At 39.5% G+C, this 27338-nt stretch overlaps 1 protein-coding gene across 1 annotated transcript; it reads right to left on the minus strand.

Moving 5' to 3' along the window:
• tti1 (TELO2 interacting protein 1) lies at positions 1 to 27137 on the minus strand. Its single transcript, XM_034145191.1, has 14 exons — positions 27001 to 27137; positions 25267 to 26006; positions 23858 to 24195; positions 22643 to 22916; positions 19971 to 20148; positions 19539 to 19831; positions 15948 to 16364; positions 14635 to 14794; positions 13554 to 13721; positions 13196 to 13347; positions 11814 to 11954; positions 11117 to 11321; positions 3294 to 3381; positions 1 to 781 (listed from the first exon to the last, which is right to left on the minus strand). Exons 2-14 carry the CDS (start codon positions 25990 to 25992, stop codon positions 562 to 564), a joined length of 3360 nt encoding a protein of 1119 aa, XP_034001082.1. The 5' UTR covers positions 25993 to 26006; positions 27001 to 27137; the 3' UTR covers positions 1 to 561.
• Between the last annotated feature and the right edge of the window lie 201 nt (positions 27138 to 27338).

The raw sequence follows: 27338 nt of genomic DNA on the forward strand, positions 1-27338 counted from the left end.
TTGGTGGAGTTCCCCTTTTAAAGTAAAAAGGTTATCAATCTGGCCACGTTTAATCTATTCCATATTTCATTTAGTTTGTACCATTTGACACCTAGCCCTTTGACTGCAACATCACAACATTATTTTACAATAGTTGGGATTATTTTAATTAAGAATGTTTCACAAAACAATCATTTCATCTGGGTGAACAACAGCCAAGTGGTTCCAAGTAAGGTATTTCTTGAGAAATAAATGGAATAGCAAGCATTATAGTATATGTATGTGCCTTCACATGGAACAAAGAGCCTCAGCCCTCGGACTGCATGTCTCCTCATGTAGAAGACCTGTCAGAGGTGTTGCTTGTTTTCTACACCTGCAGCAGCAGAGATGCCTCGTTGACATGTTCCCATTGTACCTCGCTGCTTATCAGAGCCCTGCAGAGCGTGAAGGTTATCACAGCCGTATCTGATGGCTCTTTTTTCTGGCACAATTGTCAGATTTTCTTCCGTCAACTGACTTGTTGGAGTCAGCGGTTCAATGAGCGCTCCGTGTGAGGGACGAGTCACATCAATCATTAGCTCGTTAGCTCACTGGCTGCTCTTTTGTCTCAGCAGCAGAGCCAAACTCCTCCCTCAGCAGCCGGAGCGCGTTGTCCGAGAACTCGTCTCTCGCCCGGCCCATTCCGCTCAGCTGGATTGGGTGGAGGTCGGGGTGGGGGGGGGTGTAGGAGGACGGGCAGTGCAGCTCGTTGAGAGTAAACCAGAAGGCATCCGGATCCACCTGGATTAAGTGCTGGAAAACGCTGTGGAGTGGAAAGAAAGATACATGGGGAGAGGATTAGCTCTGGGCTATATTCTGCTAAGGTTCATAATATGGAGAAACACCTTCCTGTAATCCAAAGTGACAGACTGAGCACAACACAGCAGGTTTACTCGCTTCATTCCTACAATTTGCCTATAAACGTCTTTATTTTCTTTCCTTCAGGTGTGTTTAACAATTCCCAAAGGCATTTTCAAGGCAAAAATGATCACAAAATCCATCTCAACAACAAAGGCGTAACCAAGGACATACTCAGAAATAATAGCTCCTCTGAGCCGCTGTGTAGCTCAATTGGTAAAACTGGTGGCCCATATACTGGGGCTTGGTCCCAAAGTGCTGGACCCAGTTTTGAATCCGGCCCAGGACTATTTGCCCAATGTCTCCTTGTTTCAATCCTGTCTTTACAACACGTTTTGATAAAGTCAGACTGAAGCACTCCTTAGTGCACCAGTCAATTATAACAGTAAATACAGACAGAGCAAAATCCCAGGTCAAATGCACGCTAAAGGGTCTGCATTTGACGCGTAACATCACAATCTCTCAGTGATTGTGATGTTACGTTAAATGTTTGTTTTTATTGTATTATGTCTTAATTTGTCCTTGGTAATGTTGCAAAAGGAGCTGCGCTCAAATTTAAAATGCCAGACTTGATCTGACCATTAAAGTAATATCGTATCCACTGTTTCAAGGCACTAGTTGCTGTGTTTTCTTTGTATGAATGTTGTATGACAGAACAACCTTAAAGGTGGGGTATGTAATTTTGGAGAAACCAGCTCGAGATCGCTCGAATTTGAAAATACACAACCGGAAAAAATCTGCCACTTCCTTACAGAGCCCCTCCTCCAACACACACGAACGCGCACATGACCAATGAGGGCACGAGATAAGTTTGTGCACAGATGGAAGGCTGACAGGCAGGTAGGCCATCCAGTTATTTTAGCCGGGCCGCTAAAATGATTGGTCGTGCTTTTTACAGCGCTACGGCTTCTACAGATGACATTTTTTAATGTATTTATTGTCAAAGCATTTAATATATTCATTGCTATCGGGATGTTAAGAGCATTCCATGGAATATAACAAAAAGTTTTTCTGAAATAAATTACATACCCCACCTTTAACAAGATTTGCCCTTATTATTCATGAAACTAACAGCCACTACTTTATTGTAGATTTAATATTAGCTGCCTCCAGCAGCAGGCAAACTAATCAGGTTAGAGTCTTAAACTTACCTCTGCCCAGTAACATGACTTATAAAGTGCAGTCAGCTAAAAGCTGCATATTAAGCTTTGCTGTCATACTGCACAGTCCCAAGTACCAAAACCTTTTTTTGGGTTTAAGCCAACAAATAGTTTTATGTATATCTAGCATCTTCTTTAGCACCCGGAAATTCACATAATCCGATAAACCGCTGATTTCAACGTTAGCGTGCTTTCTTCTATCAAAGAAACTCAACTGCATCTAAAAAAGAGATGAAAGTACAAGCTAATTCATTGATCAGTCAATCAGAAAACAACGTTCAATATCATTTCATAATTACTATTTCAACCAGAGTTCAGCATATTCTCTTTTCCACCTTTTTTTTTTATCCCATGTTATAGTTGATTGAAAAATGATGTGATCCGAAATGTCCGACCATGCAAGCTATTTTAAGATATAACCTCGGGCTTTAGGAAACTGTGACTTCACAAACCAAATGATCAATGGATTTATCCAGAAAATAATTGGCAGATTATCTGAAAATGAAACTCATAGTCAGTTAAGGAAGCATCACCCTCATAAACTTGCTGAGGGAGAGCTTTTCAGACTAAGGGTCCCCTCAGCAAAATCATATGTTAAAACCTGGGGGTTTAACATGTGATTTTGCTGAGGACGCACCTGCACACGCGAGCAGGCAACACACACATGTGCTGCAGGATCTGAAACATGAATATAAACATCCTCTTCATGTCTTGGCACATAAAATGGAGGAAGGAAGTGATTTAATTATTCGGCTTCAACGATAGACTCAGTATTTATTTTGTTTGAAATATGTCGCTATGTGAAAGCAGCACTAAGAATACCGACATACAGACATACTGTATGTGGAGCAGACATTATACAGAAGGTGATCACAGCGACACTCTGTGTGTTTGTCGATGCTTTAACTAAGTGTGACTTCATGGCAATGATTCAGATATGATCAAAGCTAAACGGAGATGTTATAATAAAATGAAAACACAGCCGATTTCTCCTGCCAGTTTTTCATTAATTATTTACAACACCACACGTGTATTTTTTTAAATATTCTGTTTTTCTAACGTTTAATAAATCCTAATTAATGATGTATTTGTATTGTAATTAACACGATAAAAAATGTTTTTGAATGTATTTATTTTTCTTTCTATTTTATATGTTAACTCCTAACCAGTGAAGTAACTAGTTAATACAGCAGTTTATTGAATTTAATAAAGTATAAAAGGGCATTATCTAGCAGGATATAGAAGGACATAGCTCACCTAATGGCAGCCTCCTGCAGTCTAATTGGTTGTCTGCAGCTGAGGTAGGGCAGGCAGGCCTCACAGACAGCATCCAGCTCTGCATCACCTAAAACAAAACAAGAAAAAGGGACTATTTCTACATCTCATCCTCCATATTGTCTTTAAGAGCCAAATATCAAACGGCATTCAAATTTATTCGTCTTCGCAGGACCTATTTTTAAAAATATGTAATCAGAATACATTTCAGGCCAATATTGATACACTATTTAAATACTGTGCCCAAATGTCCACACGTTCCCAGCATACAGACGGTAGATTGGAAAGTGAAGAAGGAAAAGAGAATTGGATGAAAGAGAGGGAAAAAAGAATTAGATCCTGCCTGGACTTTACCTTTTCCTACTCCTAATGAGCTGAGAAACTGCTGAGAAGGCTGAGGAAACATTTCACAGCGGGCTTTTTCCACATCTCTGGATTTCACACATCCAGCCTGCCCCTCTTTGAGGAGCGAAAATGGTCTCCTTTTCCACCATCCTTCATCTTTTTTTTCTTCACTTCCTGCAGTTTTATGTACACAGCCACCTTCTTTATATGTACCTTTTTATAGCTCCCTCCATCCACTTGACTGCTATCCACTCTTTCATCTCCTCTCTCCCTTCATCCTTTCCTAGCAGACATTTAGTGATTCCCTAAGCTGCAAACTGGGCTGCCTTTCAAGCCTCATTTCAAAACACGTCTCTCTCCCTCTCTGCTTACTCCGTTTGCCAATCCTACCCACACTCGGCTTGAACCAGGCCTGCCTGCTGTGTGTCAAGAATAAAAGCAGCGGTTCACATTTCAGAAGTAAATGGGATTATTTAGCAGCCGCTTTTATCCCTTTTCTTCCTTCCTCTTTCTGGCGCTGCACTCCTAGCCTGTAGTGTTTTGTGGAATCAAGGTGCATGCAGGAAAGTGGGAAAGAGAAAGAGGGACAGGTGTCAGTAGGATTTGTGGTACATGGATAACAGGGTGGAATTGGAGCTGAAGCTGGAGCTGCTGCTGAAACACATTATTTGCTTCAGTCAATCTGTGTTTCTGTCTTCCTCTCTCTGTGACTGAGGCTGGGTAATTGGCTTGCTGCAGGCGTCCCTGAGGTAAGCTGTAGCCAAATCGGTATTCACATGAGTAAGGCTGCAGCTTCGCCCCTGCTCTCTCACATTCTCTCCTTCTCCAACTCCAAATGTCTCCCCTTCAGATATGAAGGAGGGCAGCGTCGAGTGCCAGTCAGAGAAATCATGCTGAAGCATGGCCAAATCTTAAAAGCAACATGTTTTTACTTCATGTCATTCCAGTTATAAGAGGGTTTTAACCAAAACATTTTAAAGAGGCCCTATTCTGCTTTTTTGGGTCTTCCCTTTCCTGTAGTGTGTTACATAGGTTTTAATGCATGTAAATGGTCTGCAAAGGCTACAATCCCAAAGTGCCCTCCTGAAGGAGTTACTCTCCCCTTTGTTTACTTCCTCAACATAGTGACATCACTATGTAGTGCCCCATATTGGCTAGCACTCAAACACATTGAACATGAGGTACAGGAAATCTCTAAGCGGTTGACCAATCACAACTGAGACAGCCAGCTAACCAATCAGAGCAGACTTGGTTCTGGTTTCAGACAAAGGGGGAAAAGAGGTGCTGCAGCACAGCAAAACAAGTCCACTGAGTACACATACTGTATTAGGCCCACAGAACAAGGCCTAGTGGGCCGACAGGACCAAACATGAGTAGCCAATGGACGGACAACCAATCCTTGAGTCATGCACCTTGCACGCCACAAAGTCAACCAGCCCCTCCTCTAACAGGTTAAGTGGCACTATCACACAGCCTGCAGCCCACTACCAGCATATGACAGTATGGCACTAGTGCTGCAGTGGACCGATCCGGAAGTTTGCCTTGCAAGTTCTCCCTCTGCAAAAAGGTAAATGGGGTTTTTCCGAGTATTACCTCAAAATAGATCTGTGGCAAACATACATTAATTATACATAACACGTTTTGTCCGCCGGCGTGGAAAGGAGGATTTGCACCGAGGGCATTGCGGAGTGGCCTGAACGTTCTCCGCGTTCAGGCTGGGGCCTGCTTTCTGCCTGTCTTGTACTGCTGTAGCGGAGGCCTGCATCCACCTGTACTGTGCTGCTGTGGTGAGGAGGATTTTGCCCCGGAGACGGAGTGGAGAGACGGAGCGTCTCCACGTTCGGGCTGGGGCCTGCTTTCCACCTGTCAGTTTCTGGTGTAGCGGAGGCCTGCTGCTGTGCCGAGGAGGAATTACCCCGGGGACACCGCGGAGAGACCGGAGCGCCTCCACGTTCGGGCTGGGGCTGTGCTGAGGAGGATTTGCTCCAAAAACATCACGGATACTGTGCTGGTCTGGGAAAATGGCCTTTATCGTGATTCTGCTGTGCCTGTTGGCTGTTTTGGACAGTGAGAAGTTCTCTCGTGATCCTGAGAAGTCGACTGGATTCAGGTCTGTTCTGCCGCCCGCTGTGGGCATCCCCTGCAAAGGATCGGGTGTGTTTCGCGAACGATTTCCAGTTGCCTTGTCTCAGTCAATCAGTTTGGCAAACTGTGTTTGTCTATTTCGCTTGCCTGCCATGACTCAAGAAGCAGGACTGCTTCTTGAGCTCAAATCACACTTTCACAGACCTTGCTGGTGATTTTAAAGTAGATGACAATTTAGGTGTGGCGATTAAGAGAAAAAGATGCCTGTTTTTTTTGTTATTATTGCTATCTGGAAATGTACAACCTAACCCTGGTCCGCCCAGTAGTAGTAGTCAGATCGCTACTCCTGCTGATTTTAAATCTAGGTCTGGGTTGGGATTCATCCACTTGAATGTGCGCAGTCTTTTACCTAAACTAGATTTTGTCCGCATTTGGGCAAGCTCGACTGACGCTGATGTCATTGTTTAATCATCTTTTTTCTCAAAGCAATGATAAACCTGTGAGTTGGATGTAGAAAAGTCAGAATCAATATAGATTTTTTTTATTTTAAAGTAAATTCAGATTGAACATACAAAGAAATGTAAATTATAATGTCCGTCCAAAAAAAAAAACATTACTTATAGTGAAAACCACCCTTGAATGATGGGATAGTAGACTAAAAGCTTTACGAATCCAAACTATAAACTATAATAAGTATCCTGTATCAAGATTGATGCAAAACAAGTGACATTTTACCTTTTTAGAGAGATTTGGGTGCATTTGCCATATCTCTGGCCCCCCTCGGTCGATTTTGATGATTGACACCTCTTTTGAACCGTTAGAGCCAATAGAATCGAGGGGAAGTTCCTAAAATCCATCTAAACATTACCCATTGGTGAATAGAGGGATGCGTAGCCAGAATGCCCAAAACCGGAAGCTGGGTTGTAGCTCTAATAGCAGCTAATATGAAATCTCAGTTTTTGACAAAAATGGAATGATGGATTATCAGTAATCATTTCAAAGTGAAACAGACACATTGGATTAACCTATGGATTAACCTTCAGCAGCGTTTTTATCGTTTTAATGCCATTTTGATCAGAAAAACCGCAACGGTAAGACTTATTTTTCGTTTTTGCTCCGTAAAGCTACGTCGTGTGATGTCTGAGTTTGCTTCCCCTCCCGCGAGTTTTGATCGCTCAGTGATGATACTTATACCCCTAGAATCTGTGGAATTGTTTGTGCAGATCCGATAAGTAATAAAGTATTTCTACCGTGAGTTATGTGCTAAGTGCGTTAGCATTTTTTCGATCAGGCCTCATTTAGACGCTTCTTGTGAGACTTGTGTTTTGTTTCGGTAAAAATGGTTCATATCGTCAGTTAGCTGAGTTTCTTCCCGTTAAGTGGGTATGACACATTAATAGGTTGTTAAATGTTAAGAAACCCTGAGACACATTTTTGTGAAAAAAAAGGTTAATTAAGACAATATTTTCAGTTAATTGACTCGGTAATTTGAGCTAATGTGACTTTACCACACAACTAATTATCCCATCAACAGACACAATTTGAAGTTTTTTCATGAGGTTTGACTGACACAGTGGGAGGTAATTACAGATAAAGATCCACCACTTCTATATTTTTTTGTAAGTGACCGTGAGATAACAATGACGTACATAACAAGTATAACTATTTTGCAGTTTTAAAACTCACAGCTGAGTCCAGAATCATTTATTTTCCTGTTTTTTATTTGTATTGTGTTGAATTATAATGCTCGAATAAATAAATAAAATTTAAGTAAATACATTTTGCCCCTTGGAAATAAAAGATTATTATTTTTTATTCATGACTTTTTTAACTCTGACTTGTTTGCAATACTGTGATGATATCAAAGCGATATCCCAGTATGAAACAAACTGTAATCTAAATGTATCATTTCACCCCCTAATGTTGTATCTGTGGCTGCAGGCAGGGTTTTTTGTTCTGTCTTGTGGGAACCTGGGAGAAAAAAGAATAGGCAAACTTTGGTATCCATGCGAACACACCCAGAGCTGCTGCTTTTAGACGGAGACCGAAGGAATGTTGAATGAGCTGGTGAGATATGGTTCCAATAGAAGGGGTCAACCTTAGGGGTTGCGATTTGCACTGTATGAATGTGTCTACATGTGTTTTTGTTGATGAAAAGGTAGGTATTGTATCAATAAATGCAGGTGGGTTCTTTAGAAGTGTCTGTATTTTTAATGAACATAACTTGGGCTGTCGAACAAAGAACTCTTTCATTGTAGTATTGTGAAAACACTTTTTGCTATAAGGAGTATGTAAGAACAATCCGGAGGCTTCCAACAAATACATTAGAAAGGTTACCAATTTTCTTCTTTAAAGAGGTACAGAACGGTGTGTTTTAGGGATGCACCAATAGCAATGTTAGGAATTACAATTTGGCCGATTCTGATACAGATGCCAATTAACTAATCACATGGGGGGGTATATTCTAAGGACTCTGCAATGGTTATGGGAAGGGGATCCAATTCTGAATGTCTTGTTGAATGAAGTGTTTTCTGACTAAGGCACCCCACAAAAATTCACTGGGTTGTCTTATTTTACAGTATTGGTAACTACCAGAAAACCTATATGCACAATTAATAAAAATGTGAGAATGTTTATGATATGTCCCCTTTAAATCGTTACATTTGAATACCTGTCTGCCTGTATTTCAATATACGTGTGTCTTTTGCATATAATATTCTATGTAAGACTTGTTTGTTGTATGAGAGTAAGATACCATGTTGTTTTTATAGATAAATAAATAAAAAAAAGATCAGTTTTCACTGAGATTGTATAATCCCACAAATCTGTCCTGCTTCAGGAGGAAATTATTTTAATAATAAGATTAATGTAATTTACAGTAGGCAAATTCCCTTATATTCGATATTATATCTTTAAATCAGAATTAAATATGTTTTCACTTCAAAAGCACAAATAATGAGCCCAATGAATCAGAGCAGTGTCAAACCATTGTGTGCTGATTTATTACTGCTACACCCCATAAAGCACTTATTGCATTCTCTTTGTCCTTGGAAAAAGAAGTGATTATGATCACCACCCAATTAATAAAAAGGCCTCTTATCACTGATTGCAAACCACCACTTCTTACTGGAATTAATGAGCATGTCATGTTCATTACATAGTTTGAAAAACACTTATACAATCAAACCTGCACACAAAAAAGAAACCAAACTGGTGTCATTTGGGGTTCAGGTTGCTCAGATTTTCCAACGCCGCTGTGTGACAGGGACATGGCTGCTTAATGAACACAATGATCTATGAAAAATTAAACAAGCAGCTCCTAATTATATCATTAGTAGCACACTGGCAATGAGTCCCCAGGACACTTTTGGCTGAAACCTTCCAGAACAGTCTGAAGCTATGCCATGCACAATTGTAAAAAAAAACATATTGCATTTTTGAGTTAATTCATTAAATTCCCTCCAACCCTGTCGCTTTTTGATTCGCTGATTGCTGTGCAGATTTGACAGCTTGATTGTGGTGAATTGGAGCTTGAGGGAGAACAGTTGCCTGCAGCACTTATCCAGAGTGCAACTAAGGATTCTGCAGCATCCTGCTGTCTCAGTTGGCTACGGTCTGCAGTCAAGTTCCCATCAGCAAAAACACGTCGGTTTGCTATCCTGGTGGAATGAGCTCCCCATTGAAATCAGGACAGCAGAAAGCTTACACATCTTCCGGCGCAGACTGAAAACTCATCTCTTTCGACTCCACTTCGAGCAATACAATTACTAACAGAGCACTTATATACTAATAAAGGACTGGCTTATCTAAAGCCAGTTGAGTAGCACTTGAAATGTTTTGGCTCTATGAAACCTGATGTACTTATATGATTCTGTTTTCTTCAAGTTTGTATCTTCTTGGTCGAATGCACTTATTGTAAGTCGCTTTGGATAAAAGCGTCAGCTAAATGCAATGTAATGTAATGTCTCTAAAGTTGTCTTTAAAATATGTTGAATTTAAGCCCTGCAACAGCTGGGAACCCTTCCTAGTCAGGAAACTCCTATACGGGTACTGTGCCATTTTATATCTGAGTGGGAATGACATAAGTGTTGAAGAGTGTAATGCAAAGGGCATGCTGGGTGCTGCTGGGAATAAAACATTACTGATCTGAGAAGTTAAGGAACAATCAGAAAGTGTATTGTCTGTCTTGTTCCAAATAGTGACCCACACCAAAAAGAACATTATGGTATGAATAATAAGACATTTTAAAACTGGATCATATCTTCCAAGAAAAACAAAGCAGGGAAATGGAGATACACAAACTGCTCCCATAATACTCCTGACATATTTGTACCGTTAAACAAGATTGCCATCTGCTGGTAAAACAAGTTACTGTTTGTGTGTCCTGGGTGCAAGATTCTGTGACCGAATCCCAGAAATTAGGTGGCTTTTGTGGCTGGGAGCAGAAAAGTGTTTACTTCCATCAATATTTAGTGTAGAATCAATAAAACTAAATGTATATTTTAAGGTACAACAAGTAGTCCCAGCAGAGTTTTTGAAGTATTTATCTTTCTTTTTTTTTGAGCTTCCACATGTCTTTTCATGACCATAAAGACTTCATGACAAGGTTGCCAGATATAATACTCACAGAGAGCCAAACAAAAACCTAGGACTTAGTCAGAAATAATATATAGCCTCTTAAAATCTCAAATTGTCTTATTTTTATTCTTTTAACATTTTTTCAAGCATTATTTATTTTCGGGTTAAAAAAAACAAGTTACTTTTAAATGAGTAAATAACACTGCTTCAAACCTTTTTTAACTGTAGGCAATTTGACTTTAGGCAGATTTGGTCAGTAATTTACCTCTAATCAAGTTTTACGCCTTCCTTTACTGACCCTATCCTGCCTAAAGCTTTATACTTGATGTTGAACTATTCCTTTAATACAGAAGTATAACAATTTGTTAAATGAGGATTATTTAAAATAAGGCTGCACAAAGGATGATTTTGCATGAATCTTTATGATTGAAGATTATACCTTGTAATGGCTTGACTTTCAGAAATTTCATTTTGGTTATTTATCAGAGCTTAAATTATGTCAGAGCCTTAAGTAACTATACTATATACTATACTATACTATTACAAATAATATGTAATTATTTATAGAGTAGGTTCCAGTAATCTATCCTGAATATGTTGTTGCTCAAATTGCAATAATGTTGCACCAACTTTCTTCAGGAAAAGTACTGTGTCAAGTCTAAATTAACCATGATCAAGTGACCACTTGTATCTGGTATGATCACTTTGATATTATGGATCATACCGTGCACAATCATAGAGGAGGATAGTGAATGGTGTGTCTTTGGCAACCTGTGTGTGTGTGTTTATTCTCTTACCCAGACTCAGCCTCTGGCACAGGGAGCCCAGGCCCTGCAGCACAGCCAGCTGCAGTTTGTAGTTCAGAGTGTGTGTGTAGACGGGCCCGGCCTTGGCGCTGGTCGGGGCCTGCCGCAGCAGAGAGGAGCTCAGCTTGGGCAAGACCTCTTTGGAGACCCTCCTCCTCAGGAAGTCGCCACATGTCTCACCCAGCGTACACAACACCTGGCAGAAAGAAAATGCACATCAAAATGGATAAAATGTCGATGCAATGTTTGTTGACAGATCTGACAAATGACACTATATTTACAGAAACATTGAAGAAACCCAAAAGCTTCAGTTACTAAATGACAAGATACAGATGTCTGATGTTGTCAATTCATCAGGGAAAATGTGACAAAAATATATAAAAACTGTCAAACTTAAGACTAATTCACATTGACAGTAGGATCAATTGACACCTGTTCTTTGCAAAATGATCACAAACAAGTGTGATCTTTAACCGAAAGGGAGCTCTTTGATTCTCTGAAATACTTTAATCAGTCAGCTCTTGGGAAGAAAATCAACCAAAGAAAATGATGTTCCTGTCTTGTTAGTTAAAAATGTTTTGAAATAAGATTTATGAATACTGCTTATCGTTAACAGTTTTCAGGAAAAGGCTTCTTTTTTTTTTTTACAATCATGATAACTGAGTAAAGTGCCGCTTGTTTTACGTACCCTGAAAGCTCGGAGGACCGCTAAAGGGTCATCGGCTGTGAGTCTCTGCAGGAGGGGGGGCCAGCAGCGATGGGCCATTGGCAGCAATTCATTTTCTTTCTCACTGAGTACACACACACACAGCTCCAGCACATCTAGCACCTGAGGACAGAGACACGCAGTATATACATTGGTGTATATTTGAAGTATATACACATACATGTGTACAAGTAGCTTTAAGGTAATTTGACCTCTGGAGACCACATGGAGGTCTGAAGCTTGTGGGAACCAATATTTTTCTACAGCAATACTTTCTACTTGCCTGTATCAGCTGATATGTACAGTGGGTTATTTTTTTAGAAAATGTCTGTCTATTATCTTACTTAATACTGATTGTTTCGGTACTGTCACTGTTACAGTTGGGAGTTGTCCTGGGGAAGTTAATTCACTAATTCAATATTAATAACAGCATTTGGAGGGATTGAAATGTGGTTCATATGTTAATGGTGACTGCACAGTGAACCCAACATCTTCAGTTATCCACTGGCACCCTCATGAGGTTGATATTTCTGGTTTTGAGATACATTTCTGGTACATTATTTGCTACTAATTCCATCATCAGGATGAACTTTAATATCACCAGAACATTGGTTTATGACCAAATACCTGCCGAACGAATCATCAGCCTCAGTGTTACTTTACACTAAGAGGTTATTAGCAGAGGTTAGCATGCTATACGCTAAATTAAGATATTTAACTTGAGATGGCTGACTTATATTTGCTTAAAAACAGCCACAAACTAGCAATGTCATTGTGAACATGTTAACATGCTAATATTTATGGGCTCAGAACAGTCTCATAATACACACATGCACACAGAAGGATTCACACTTGTATTTCATGATCCACAAAAGGACTCACACTTGTATTTCCGGATCCACACTTGTGTTTTTCAATGCACACACAAATGTGTTCCGTAGCACAACTGTAGACTTTTCACTTGTAACTTTTAGCTTGTTAGCTCCATATATTTCTGTCGTTATAACTATTCATGGAACTAAATCTTGAACTGGCTGCACAATGATGGCCTTTTTCTTCAGCTTCTATGGCTTAGATCTAGAGTTAGGCATAAGAGATGGACGTCCAACCACAATAAGACACTCTGAATCGAGTGATTAATTATTAACCAAATACTGCATTTGCTAAACAATATAACAATCAGATGAGTGCATCCTCATGATGGTATCATGTATGGCTCTGTCACAACAATGTCAAGGAAAGAAATTCATTTTTTATAAAAAGATCTACAGGTTCCTTTACAATGTTAAACAATCCTCTCTAGGAGTATTATCATCAAAACCAAAACCAGACCCCTTCTCACTGAATCCCACTACAAACAGTACCTTGAGCCTGAGTCTGAGACTGGGGTCCGACAGCAGGTGAATGCAGCGCTCCATTATATCTTTAGTGACGCTGAGGTGGAGGGGGAGCTCTGCCTTCACATCAGGACCACCAATATCATCAACATCCTCACACTCCAGGGGAGGGGGGTTCTCTGGAGAGACACGATGGTAAGATGGATCATGTGTGAGTTATCAAATTTCAGATTGTTCATACTTGGACAAACAGTTTTTAGAGTTATAAGCAGTATTTAAGTGATTGTAATTCAAAAATACTGATACATTTCAACTAACATAAACCTATACAAGAGTGAAATAGAACTTCCTATGTTGTCCTCATACAGACACCATACTGTGTTACCGTTAAGATCTTCAAGGTCGTCCTCTATTCCAATGCCCTCTGCCAGCTCTTTCTCTTTCTGGTGATCCAGCATGAATTGTCGGATGTTGAAGAGTTCTTCATGAGGCGGGTTCTGCTTGGGTCTGACGGAGTTACTGGTCCTACTAGAATTTGAGGGGAACCACCTTGCTAAAGGAAAAAGAACAAGAGTGGGTTAGAACAAGAGCAAGATATTTTTCTTTATTTTGTTTTGTTTGTATCACCTGTTACCATTTGACCCTAACCTTTTTCACGCTTGTCACATGTGATAAATGATTTGACATGTAATGGAAATTGTCGCATTAAAGTGTTGATAAAGTGTAATCCTAATTAAATATAACTTATAACAAATGGTTTTCTAAAGTGATGTAACATTTGAGATAACAGATGCTTTGATTTTATGGTAAGAGTAACGCATTATTTGAGAAAACAAATGTTTTGCTGATGAGGAAGAATTGTTTTTCTTACCACAGGAGGAAAATGGTAAGAAGGCTTTTATGACATCGTTTGGAGGAGTTTCTCTGCCGAGTCATTTATCTTGGGTTTTATAGTTATTTATTACATGGCTTGGTTGAATACTCAGTTCTGAAATTCAGAGGTCTGCTCTTTCTCGATAGCAGAACACTCCTAAGGACGCTCTGAACTGAATACGATGTGCAGTCAAATCAATCCGCATCCATACAATTTACTCACCTACAGTATCAGTTGCCTAAAAAAACGGATAATCTTTCTGTCTGATACTCTACATGAAAAACTCGCTGGAATACTTTCATTTTTATATATATTTTAAAGGTGCGTAATCGAAGGAAAGAGGTAAAAAGACACAGAGAACAGGAGGTCACAGAAGTCAACAGAAGTAGACAGACAGGATGTCACTATAGAGAACATGGTATGGGCTCTGGTGGTGATTAAAGATGGAGCACAAAATCTTTATCAATGCTGCCATCACTTTAGGATAAGTTGGAAAATAGGAATATTGTGTTTCCGTGCATTGGTTGCCTAACTCATAATTTCTCTAGATGGTAGGTGATTTTAGGTAAAGACATCACTTTAGAAAGCTCACCCAGAGCCTTCAGGAGCGCGTGCAGCACGGAGCAGAAGAGAGCAGCTGTGTGCTGGTAGCTGAGATCCAGAGCCATCAGCACGTCCTGGACGATGTCCCCGACCAGAGGCAGCAGGCTGCAGTCAGAGTGAGTCAGCATCACTGTCAGCACCCGGGGAGCCTGGTCACCAACACACAGATATGATGAAACACACAGCTGCCAGCAAACCTATAGAGACTTACTAACAGTGTTCAGAACAGAGGTGTGGACTCGTGACTTGGACTAGAGTCAAACTCGTGTCATGAATATGATGAAATATGTCTTGACTCGGCAAAATGTACTTTACTTAATACGGTTGACTTGTGACCTCATGTGACTAAATGATTACGGTTATTATTCTGGCCGCACCAGGGAGATTTCTGATGCTCATATTATGAAATTTGTCATTTTGACTGTCTATGGTGTAAATGTATTATACTTTTAAATCTTTAGACACTACATCTATTGCACGTCTCTCCGTCCTGAGAGAGCTACCTCTGCTCTGTTGCTCTCCACTTCCATTTTTTTCTCCATTAATTGTGCAGTTTCTTTGGGAGTGTTTTCTTGTGCGCTTCAAGGGTGTAAGGTGTCATATAGATTATACACTGAAAAGACCCCTGAGACAAATATGTAATTTGTGATAATAGGGTATATAGATAATATTTGATTGATTGATTTGACTTGGAATGTTTAGTTTAGGACTCAAAACACACAATAGAGGATTTTAACTTGGTAACTTTAACTTACCTTGGACTAAGTTCTGGCTCTTATAGTTATAGTAGACTTTTTATGTGTGCCATATTCATTCATTCATCATCTGTTAGTACCCCATAAAAAATATAAACAGCTACTGCTATTCCTGTGGGTTGACTGTGAACTGATCATGATCTACAAAAACGTAATCTCCAAGATCTCTAAATAATTGATCAAATCATTCATCCAGCAAAACAATTATATTATTCACTGTTTTCTTATTTTCGTGTTTTTGACTTTTGGATGGACGAAGCAAATGTTAAGAGATCATTTTTTATAGCATTTTTGTACATTCTATCGACGACATAATTTTTGTCAGACGACAGATATATTGGTAATATAAATAATTCTTAATTGCCGCCTTATTAATTTGCACAACCATTTATGCTCAGGTAATGTTAAAATATAAATATGTATAAAAACTATACCATCAACAAAAGACCATAACAATTACCCTCAACCTTCTTTATTTATTTTTGTCTCTTTTTGTCTCTTTTTGTCTCTTGCTCCTGTGCATTGAGCAGCATACTGAACGTGTTACCTGTGGATGCTGGCTGAGCCTCTGCAGGTTCAGTGAGATGTCGTTGAGCAGGTAGTCGCAGTTCTCAGTGATCAGCTCCTTCAGGGAGGGGTACCCGCAGGCCTTACTGATGTCCCACATAGAGCCCAGCGCCGCCTGGCTCACCAGCAGCGTCTCCTCTCCGGCCTTCTCCAGTACTGGGTACAGTGATGTCATCAAAAGAGGCCGAAAGTCCCGCCCCAGTGCCTGAGCGAAGCAGGCGATGCCTTCCAGTTGGATACACAGCTGCCAGATGTTGCTGTTGAGCTGGTGGAGGGCGGAGGTTGATGGTGAGGAAGACTGCGAGCCGAAGGATGAAGAAATCTCTTGGATGGAGTTTGTCTGAGTGTGGCCGACGTTACTGTTGGATATGGAGAGGAGGCTGGAGGGGCTGAGCAGCTACAGAGAGATAACAAAGAAATGTCAGTGTCATGCATCATAATGTTATTTTTTCAATAGCGTTTCAATTTGTAAATAAAAAGGTCAATAAAAAAAATGATAAGTTTACATTCTTCTTCTTCTAAGGATCTTAAAGGTACCCTGTGGAGTTTTTTTATCAGAAGTTGAGCAATGTTTATAAAAGTGAGTCCTCGTTGACAATTTGTGTTGGTAGTAAAGCACAAAGAAAATATAGTACATTTAAAAAAGAGGCAAAGAAGACAGCCAGCTAGCAAACATTAACGCAAACATAATAGGCTTCAAACCTTTTTTTTTGTACTTTTACAGTATGAGAAAGCAAATGTTCTCAATATGTTAGTCTCCATGTGGTTCTTTTAATCTTTACAAAAATATTGTAAAGGACACCTATAATTTTACAGAAATACTATACAGGGCATCTTTAACTTATAAAATATACTGTACAAGGCATATTTTATTTTATAAATATACTATACAGGGTACCTTTAATTTTTTATTTTCCAAAGGAAACCTCTACACCAGGGCTTCTCAAACTCCGGACCAAGGTCCTTGTGTGCGCGAGCGTCACACGCATTGCAGACCGCAATTTAACCGCAAGTTTACCTTGACTTACTAATGCTTCCAATGCCTTTTTTGCAGAGGTTCAAGGCATTGGCTACAGACAAACAGTGCCATTTCTCCCACTAGTTCAAGCCACCATACTGTATGTATGTATTGAATGTGTGTGTGTATACACGGGCGCCGTTTGCCGACAGGCAAAGCAGGCAAGTGCACTGCAACGACATGTCGGGAAACCCCCTCAAGAAACTGCTTCTTAATTTCAGTTTCGTTTCTCCGCTCCGGAGTAAAAGTAATGCTTTACTGGCATTGATCCGGACCAGTGACCTTGTATAAAATTCACAAGTGGACCTTTAATAAAAAAGTTTGAGTACCCCTGCTCTACATGGTACCTTTACTTAAAGGGGACCTATCATGCAAAATGCACTTTTGTACGTCTTTTATACATGAATATGTGTCCCCGGTGTTCCAGGGAACTCACCAAGTGTCAGAAAATACAACCCTCTCTATTTTCCTCCATACCCACATCTCTAAAAAAGGGGCTGCAACGGATCTGATAAAAACTGATCCAGATTTGAACACTGTCCTGACGCCAGGACAGTGGCGCTACGGCTATTGGGCCAACTCCACCAATCAGGAGGAGACAGCCACGGCCATTGCCGTTCGAAAGCGCTGGAGACGCTGTAGTACATATGCCAGGCCAGTAGATGGTGCTGTTCTCACTGAATCTTCCCTTGCAAATCCAGAGCTAAACATTTTCAAATTGAGCAAAATGAGGCATGGCTAAAATGCATGATCTGTTTGGTATTTTGAAAAAAAAGTATAAATATGCCTTATATAGGTATGGTCCTACACTATATTATTCAAATATAGCATGATAGGTCCACTTTAAAAGAAAACTCTACAAGGTACCTTTAATTTGACAAATAAAATATGTTACGTTCATTTCAAAAACATGCATAGCCGAGTCAAATCAATATCACTACATTCAAACATTAAAAACAATACGTTACAATAATGCATTTACACTAATGGCTGTTCAAACCTCCAATCAATAAAAGCCTATTTGTTTGACTGTAAACAATGAATATAGCTCACATCAGTCATTGGTAACTAGCTGTTATTATGATTTATCATTACACAGTAAAGACAGTGTCTGTGCAAAACTTTGCATTAAAACTGTTGTCAGCATAAACAGCTAACTGCCTGTAGTTTCTACCATGTTCATCTATTCTTCTTTCCTTTAATGATTGTACTTTGACTGAAGGAAGGACCCCACAGCCGTCTCTCAGTGAACAAACCCCCCCTCTCACTGGTGTATATTTCTGTCCTTGGAATACTTTTGATGTTGGTGCCTCTGGGCTAACACTTTAGCTGACAAAGAGAAACTGCAAGTTTATCGACAAACTAGCACAGTACTGATAATGTTTTCAGGGCCTGAAATATATTTCTCTACCTGTCAGCTCAAGAATTCAGCCCTGAAGGTTGAGAGCAGAAACCTGGGAAACCTGCTCAGAGTGTTCAGGCATAAAAGCACTCAGCGCTCAGTCCAAGGACAGACTGTGAGCGTGAATACCTTCCTTTGTTTGGAGCGAATTGATCTGACCATGATCGGAGTCTAATATCACACTTGATTAGAAAGTGTTCACAGAATACAAAATGAGATCAATGAAATTAAAAGTCAGGGTATCACTCGTGCTTCAGAATATCATTCCACCAAGAGCGGGATCATCCATTACACATGATGATTATTCCCAGAGAGATAGCTGATCAGTGAATTTAAGATGGTGATGATGATGCAATATTCAAAGCCCAAAGGACGATACATTGCAACCACCCCTATTTTACAATTTAAAGGACTTTAAACGGGCCCTTTTTTGCTTTTGGGAGTTTTCCCTTTCCTTTAAGTGTGTTACATATGTTTGTGTACATATTTATGTAACACACTACAGAGTTTCTCTCCCACACACTACCCCAATGCCTGAAACGCCTCCAATGGACTCCTTTGTTTACATTATACATGATAGTCTAAGAGACAGGACATCTATAAGCAGTTGACCAATCACCACAGAGCCGGCCAGCTAACCAATCAGAGCAGACTGGGCTCTGGTTTCAGACAGAGGGTGAGAAGAGCATTAAAGTATGGAAACATATCACAGTAGAGACAGAAAATACAAATACAGACCCTAATAATTGTTACAATTCAAAGAAAGTGAAATTGTGATTCAGGACAAAATATTGACGCTGCAGGTCTGAAACTCTCCTCGGTCCTTCCTTCATGCAGCGGTCAGACTATGTAACCACCACGGCCCCTGGTAGACCCCCACACACACAACAACACAGACTATGCTATAACACCCCTTGTTGTGAAATACAAATGATGTGCAATATATATATATGCCGTTAATAACTGTGCAATATATATACATGGCTGCTTTATCTTCAAAACTGTTACAGGGTGTGTATTTTTTTTAAATGGGTATCTTTAATATAATATTTTTTTAATGCATGCTTCTTAGTTAATATTAAGCTGTCTTTGGCTCTTTTCTGCTGTAACAAATGCACATTTCCCCAGAAAAAAGGTATTCTGATTCTGACCTGCTGGTCTTGTCGGTCTCTTTCTGTCTCCTCGCTGACGGTGATCAGGTGCCAGTTGTTCAGACTGGTGTACTCCTCCATGATGGACACCACTGCTACTTTAAGGTCGTCCTGGGTGACAGACTTTCCCCATACTTGACTCTCCAAACCCTGAGCTTCTGTTGCCACGCTGATTCCTGCTGCGCCCCTGACGATCTCATTCAGCACCATGGCAGCTTGCTTCCTGTACGCTGAGGACTGCTGGTACAGATCCAGGAAGTGATCTGTCAGCAGGTAAATGTTGCCGTAGTAACCTTAAGATAAAAAGAGGGAAAGGTACTTGTTATATTTTTGTGAGGAGAAATTCAACACAGAAATAAAGTATGCAAAATTATAAGAAGTTTGATGATTTTTCTACAGTCTCTTCCTATAAATATCAAAGAGCGCTCATACCTAATGTTCTACAGATCTCCATGAGTAGAGAGAAGATCTTCTCATCTGTGAAGTAGAGAAAATGCCTTCTCTGTATGCGAGCAGCGTAGGAATTATAAGAGTCTGAGCTGGTCTCTATGGTAGCAGCGTAACTCCTTTCCTCCACGATGCGAACATCCATCACATCCAGCTCCAGCACCTGTAAAGCACAGAGTGTTTGTTGTGTTTTTAACAAAAGTGTTACATCTCTATACTGTGGTTTAAGTTTGCTTTCATTATAAAATAAGGACAGAAACAATAAAAGCAGGCAAAGTCAGATTCAGGGAGGGGTCTCATATGAAACTAGTTGTTGTTTGAGTGGGATGAGATTATTCAGTTTTTTATTGTTAAAGTGGTGTGTTTTTATTGTGTTTATTAATATATAGATTTTAATGACAAAAGTATTTAAACAAATCAAATATTGTATTTCTGAGATATTGTATAATGATTATATAATAAGCTATTTACATTACGTGTTGTTTTTTTTAAATACATGAAAGGACTGCAATCACAATCTCTACATTATATTGATACCTTTGCAAATGTAAAAGGGAATTTTGTAAAAACAAGATAAAAGTAAACTGTGATGTGGGTTGGGTTAGCTTTAAATAAAAAAATAAAAAAATGATAACAATTCTATTATAGTGACACTAGAATCCAAATACTTTCTTACTTGAAAGTACCAAGCCCTGTCAGATATGTCATAAATAACAATGAGAATATCATATGCTTCAGTATTATTAGGGTTAACAATGACATCATAATGACACTTGGTAATGAAGATCAAGATATCAGCTGTGACTCTGGTTCAGTGACGACACGAGATCTTTAACTTCCTTTAATCAGTGTGTATAATTTAGTGGGAATGCTGATATAGCATTCCCACTATCTGTTATGCTACGCACGAAATTCTTTATTATTCCGCCGGGTTATTTTGCGCCTCTTCTTCTCCCACATTCCACATTGCAGAAACTCCGTTCAAACATTAAAACGTTCAGCTCGGTCGGGAATCGATGGCTATTAATTTTCTCATTCATAACTTTCATAATTCCAGAGATACATCCCATAATTCATCCATTTTTTTTACATTGAAGTCAATGGAGAAACTCTTCAGACTTGAAAAATCTTCATGCGACTTCAACTGCTAACTGTTCATTCATACTTTCACTCAGAAACCTCATTCCAACTTTAAAATGTTACACATCTTTCTGACATTATTCATGTTAAACAACTTTTAAATCTGATTCACACTTTTAGAAATATTAAACATTGTTCAGACCTTGGTAAAGAGGCCTTCTTCAGATTTTAACATTAGTCTGTATTGAGCAGCTCATTAAGGTGTGTGATCTCAAAGCTAGAGTGGAGGACAGCTTGAAATTCGCATTCATATTTTCTTTTAAACCTGCCATAATTCCCAAACCCTACATAATTTGTCATGACAAACGTAGGAAAACATCTCGTAGCTTGACAAATGAAAAAAAATTAAGCAAAATAATTAAACAAAATGCCTCTTGAGGGCATGAAGTGACAAAAACGTTCAACATGTCTCCATTAAAGCCAATTGTAAATTCAAGCTGATCTTTCCGCACAGCACACCTTTAGTTAATCTGCCAAAAAGGCCACATTATTAACCCGAAAGTACACAAAAAGCACACTTCAGATGCTCAACTTCCTTCAGATGCTTCACGCTTTTAAATTTCACCGATATCTGTTACGGTTCTTCAACTAAACGTTCACATGTAAGAGGTTTATCTCTCATTCAGGACAATGCAAATGCTCTCCTCTCACTGATTACTGCACATAACCATGGAAACCTTTGATCTCTGGACACGTCGTTAGCTCAAATATAAACACCTGTGTCATGGAACACGATGATGTCATAACTCCAACTGACATGCTCAGAGCAGCAGACTTCAGATAATGGTTAATGGTCCAGCCTTCAACATGTCTATGTGCCATTAGTGAGTTTTCCTCAAAAGCTGTTGCCATGGCAACGCATCCCTCGCCGTAAAACACGATATTGCTATAACTCCTATGAAAATGGTCAAAAAGTGCTCAAACTTCACATGTGTGCTAACAGTCCAGCCGTGAAGACATCTATTTGACAGTTTTAAGATTTCTTCAAATGCCGTTGCCTTGGCAACACAATGCTCATTATGAAACACGGTTTTCTCACAACTTCAGTTCAAATGCTCGAAACGGCCCAAAACTTCACAGGTTTGGTAACGATGCAGCCATCAACACATCTAAGCGTATTATGGGGGTGTCATCAAATGCCGTTGCCATGGCGACAGATCATTCGCCATCAAGTTAGTTCAAAAGTTTGCAGTTCAAATATTCTGCTGCTTTTCCAAGCCTTTTTACTTTCTTTTCTTCTCTCATCACACATTCAAGCCCCCAGTGTTCATGTATCATTTCAATCTAAATTCTTCACTTTCTTCTTACACATTACATTTCAGCTTAGCAATTCAGCGTCAGCTTTTCAGCATAAAGCATTCCCACTAGCAATTTCTTCAGGAATTGCATTCTCTAGTTGTATTTGATGATCAATTAGCTGGATTTACTTAACCTAATCGGATATACAACAGTCATGAAGACATGCATTATTCTGATTCCCATTCAAACAGAATATGAAGTGTAATCTGACAGGTTACCTGCATCAAGGCTTTGGAGATCCTCTGGAGATGCGCAGCAGAGTTCAGCACCACGGAGACCTGCGAGCCCAGGACCTTTAAATAACCCAGAAACACGTTGAGGACAAACAGCTTCTTCTGGTCGTCAGAGGTCCTCATCAGTCTGGGGAGGGAGGTGGCCAAAGAGTGGAGGTTCTCTGAGAGGATGTCAGTGAAGGTCTGAGCACTGCTGCTGTTCATATCACTGCTGCGGCTCTGGTTCCTCTGGGAGACCTCTCTGAGAACAACCTCACACCTACAGGAGAGGACAAGTTTCATTCAACATATTTTATCAAGTAGTCTGAGTACCAACTGCTTTTTTTATGAGATGGTGTTAGATCCAAATGCTGTTAGTGAGAATATTGTTAAAGTTCGTTCACTTAAAGATCATTTTTTTGTATACAATTTCCCAGATTTGCTATAGTTTTTAAACGTGTTTCTCACTACATTCATCAGAATAGCATTCATGGCAAAAAGGAATAATTTCTTTCAAGGAGGTCTATTAAAATAATGTATTCATGCTGTCCTATTCATACCTTATTGTTAACAAAGTTGAAAGAAGTTTATTTCAAATAATAGATATTACCCGGCCGATACACGCAGAATTGAAAAAAGACATTAACGCAAAATGTTCTTTCTGGGATTAACTTTTAGAAAGTGTTTTGCAGATTTATTATTGATCATTTTTCTTTTTTTGAGAAGAAATGTGGTGTTAAGAAGATAAGATGTTTTTTCATAATACATTTAAGAATGATGTTTTGTTGATGTAACAATAAAAACAATACATTTTTGTTTTCCAGTAGGATATCAAGCATTATGTGAAACTACTTCTAATTAGACCAACATAAAGGCTTTCAAGAAACTATACAGTATATATCTGTGTTTTATAATGAATTTGTCTACTGTAATATACCTCAGGCTTTTTTGTTATTGTCTATTTTAGTTATTTTCCTTTATCGCATTATGTAATGTATTTTTCTTTTTATACCTTAAGTGTTTTATACGAGCATTGTAGCACTATTGGAGGAGCATGGTACTTAACTTTTCATTGCCAACAACTATCCTGTAGCTATTGTGTATATGACAGTAAAACCTTTGAATCTTTATTCTATTTCTTGACTGAAGCTGTATTATGTAGTTTTGTTCATTTAAAATATAAAATCAGTTTATTTCACAAAAACGTAAATCAAATCCAACCTCTTCCTGACTCTGGGCTCCTCATCGTTGACTGCCCCCACCAGGGCTTCCAGCAGCAGCCCCACACACTCCCCCAGTGAGCGGCTGCACCGGGCCAGCAGGTGTTCACCCAGCTCCACCATCTCCAGCCGGACCCTCCAGTGCTGGTGAGCCGAGGAGCAGGAGATGATCTTCTTCAGGAGCGAAGAGAGTCTCCCCGCGGTGCTCTTCACCCAGTCCTGAGAGCGATGGACCATCAGCTGAGAGAGTCTCCCCAGGTCTGGTGGGGCAGTCCTGCAGGGCTCACCGGCCTGGAGCTGGGCGTCCTCCATCACCAGCCCCACAGTCCTGTACCAAACCTGAATGAGAACCACAGTAAAGGAGATTAAAAAAAAAAGGAATCATTGAATTACATATTTAAAGTGATTTAAACACTTTTGTTTCACTCTAAAGAAGAGAAGACATGTTTGCTTTAGGCAATTACAAAGTTATTGTAACAAATCTATACAAAGATCGTTATACTCTCTGTAAAACTGGAAAGGTATGATGGACATTCTCCTTCTGCATTTTTGATTACAGTACATTAAGATGCTTTTTAGCTGACGATCTTATCCAAAGCAACTTACAAACATTCAATACTTTAGCAATTTGGGGTTAAGTTTATTTCCCAAGGACACTTCAACATGTTAGCTACAGGGGCTGGGATTGAACAGCTGACATTCTCATTGGTAGATGCTATTTAGCCCCCGCGCCAGAGTTTAATTAAAAATTAAGTAAACACATAAAGTCTACTGATATATAAACTGATATATAAAGTGGGTGATTCTGTAAACATGTCATGAATTAAAATAAATAACTGCATCCTGCCTTTAATGTTATATGTGGCAGCGTAAAAAAGCCAGTATATAGTGTTAGGATACACTTGAAGTTAATATGACAAAAACATTATTTTCTATCATCTTAAACTTTTGGACTGTGAGTTCAAACTAAAAGATGTTTTGATGAAGTCCCCTTGGGTCCTCACAACTTGGGATATCTTATCAATTAATCAAGAGAAATAATCAACGTATTGACCATAAATTACAAGTAACCAAATAACTTTGTAGTCTCTAAAAGATCAGAAAATAGTAAACATGTCAAATAAAGAAAAGTAGCAAGTATTCATATATATATATAAGAAGCTGCAAGCATCAGTTGCTTAGCATTTTTTTATTACAAATGGATTAGGAATCCTTACTCACAGTTTTAATAATAACACTAATTGTGTAGTAATATATTATGTATGTGGAATCCATTCATAATTCAACAATACAGGACTAAATAAAGATTCAGACCTGAGATACCTCACCACAATGAATGACCTGTAGCAAGTTTTGTTACAAAATGCGAGCTTGCATCATCACATAGGGAATAAAAGTGAACACAGGTACCTTTATCGCCCTGACTGTGACTGCATGGCCATGTCTCAGATCTCCTGTAATGATCCTAGATACAGCCATGGTAATCCCAGGTAAGAATGAAGCCATGGTGCTGCCTAGAGCACCTCTCTCCTGTGACGATGGGACGACATGCTCCTGAGTGCAGTCACACTGCAGAGTCAGAGCCTGGAGGCACTTCAGCGCTGCTAACTGTACGTCTCGAGATCTCTCCTTCTCTCCCAGAGCCAGCAGCAGCGATATGGCAGATCCAATGCCGGGAAGCATGATCGGTTCAAAGAGTTTGAAGATTATATCACCATAAGCGGCATGAAGCAGTGCGTCCAGACACCTCAGCAGGGCAGATTTCAGCTCCTCTGAAGTCTCTGCAGGTTTCCCAGGATCGGTAGGAGTGCACAGGCAGAGGCAGAGCTCTGACAGGAGGTCCCGGAGAGTCTCCCAGCTCTGGACACACGTGGTCTCCAGGACGTGGCTCATGGCCTCAGCCACAGCCTGCACCAGTTTGTCCTTCTTTGTCCCAGGGACTTTGAGTACGAAACGAAGAGGGAAGAGGACGTACTCTTGGAGCTGCTGTAACGTGGCATCGTCGATTTCTTTTAGCTGAGCGCTCAGCGTCTCCACGTCGGTCACTGTGGGAGCTTTGGTGAGGAGGACACAGGCCGGGCGCAGGTAGGCAAAGGCGATCTTTGGATCACTGATCTGATGCATGATTGTAGGCATGATTGCAGGAGTCACTTTAATGAAGAAGTGCAGAGGGATAGAAGATAGATCAAATAAGTATTAATGCACAAATTGAAAGAACAGGCAGTATTGCAGTTCACTGAAATTGTACTAGTCAAATAATAAAATAAACTAAATTGAATTTATTTTAGAGCTAAAATAATCAACATTATAACTTTGAGATTAAAACTGTGCTGGTCACCTGCCATGTTGGCCAAGTACTTTTTGCGGTGATATTTAAATGTACTTTATGTAATCAGAAAGTTACATTGACAATTGTTTACAAGTAAGTAAACAATGAGTTAGTACAGACAGTATATCATAAAAATAACGGTTATGAAATTAAAAATGTTGTAATAAAATTGCAACATACATAGAGAAAACCGCACAAAAAAACAAAAGGTATAGATAGGAAATTCAAGCATATTATGCAAAAAACCTATCTTTATTTTTCAGCTCTGTCCTACAAAATAGACCTATTGAGATGAGTATTTTCTGACCTAACGGTATAACAATTGTTAACACTTGCACTGAAAATGTTATTGACCAGCCACCAATCTTACCTGCTTTTGACTTCTTAACTAAATGTTATATCTAATTTAAAAAATTGGTCAATCAGCCTTTAGTCAAGAAAATTGAATTTTGGATTGTATTTTGTCTGAATGTTGACACTGTCCTCTGGACATTCTTATTGAGGTCAAAGCTGAGCCTGGTTATGGTGTTGCTTCTGGTCTTGGTTTTGTTTTGTATTGCCAGAGACATTGTTGATGTATTTTGTTGTTCCAAGGAAGTAGTAAGTTGTCTGGACAGTGCTGTATTATGTACTTATTATCATCTACCAATTGCCCTTTAGAAAAGTTAAACGTTAAACTATTAGCGTAAAGAAACAGATACATAGCAATACTATGTACATGCAGTAACAGTAGAACATGCATCGTGCTAGTTAGCTGACAGCATCCTGCATGCTGCTGAGGCTGCGGTACAGGCGTCACCAGACAGTTAGCCTACCTTCACATTAGCAGAAGTTAGTGGACCCGCTGCAAGGCCAAATAAGCCTATATAAATGGCTTTATTATAAATATAAGATTTTAACATCACATTGGTGAAGTTGCTGAACTCCACCCACAAGAAACGTCATGTTTCTGCGTCCATGGCGCTCGAATGACGTAGGATAACATGAGTTTTCCTGCTCCGTCGGTTGGATTTTCAGAATAAAATAATATAAAGCGCTACTGTGAAAAAGAAAACCGTATAGAAATCTATAATAAACAATACCTATACATATATAAACAAAACAATACAATACATTCAGCCTCTGACTGCCAACTTCGTATTGTCAATACGTA

This window comes from Trematomus bernacchii, unplaced genomic scaffold, assembly GCF_902827165.1.
Source record: "Trematomus bernacchii unplaced genomic scaffold, fTreBer1.1, whole genome shotgun sequence".
Classification (NCBI taxonomy): Eukaryota; Metazoa; Chordata; class Actinopteri; order Perciformes; family Nototheniidae; genus Trematomus; species Trematomus bernacchii.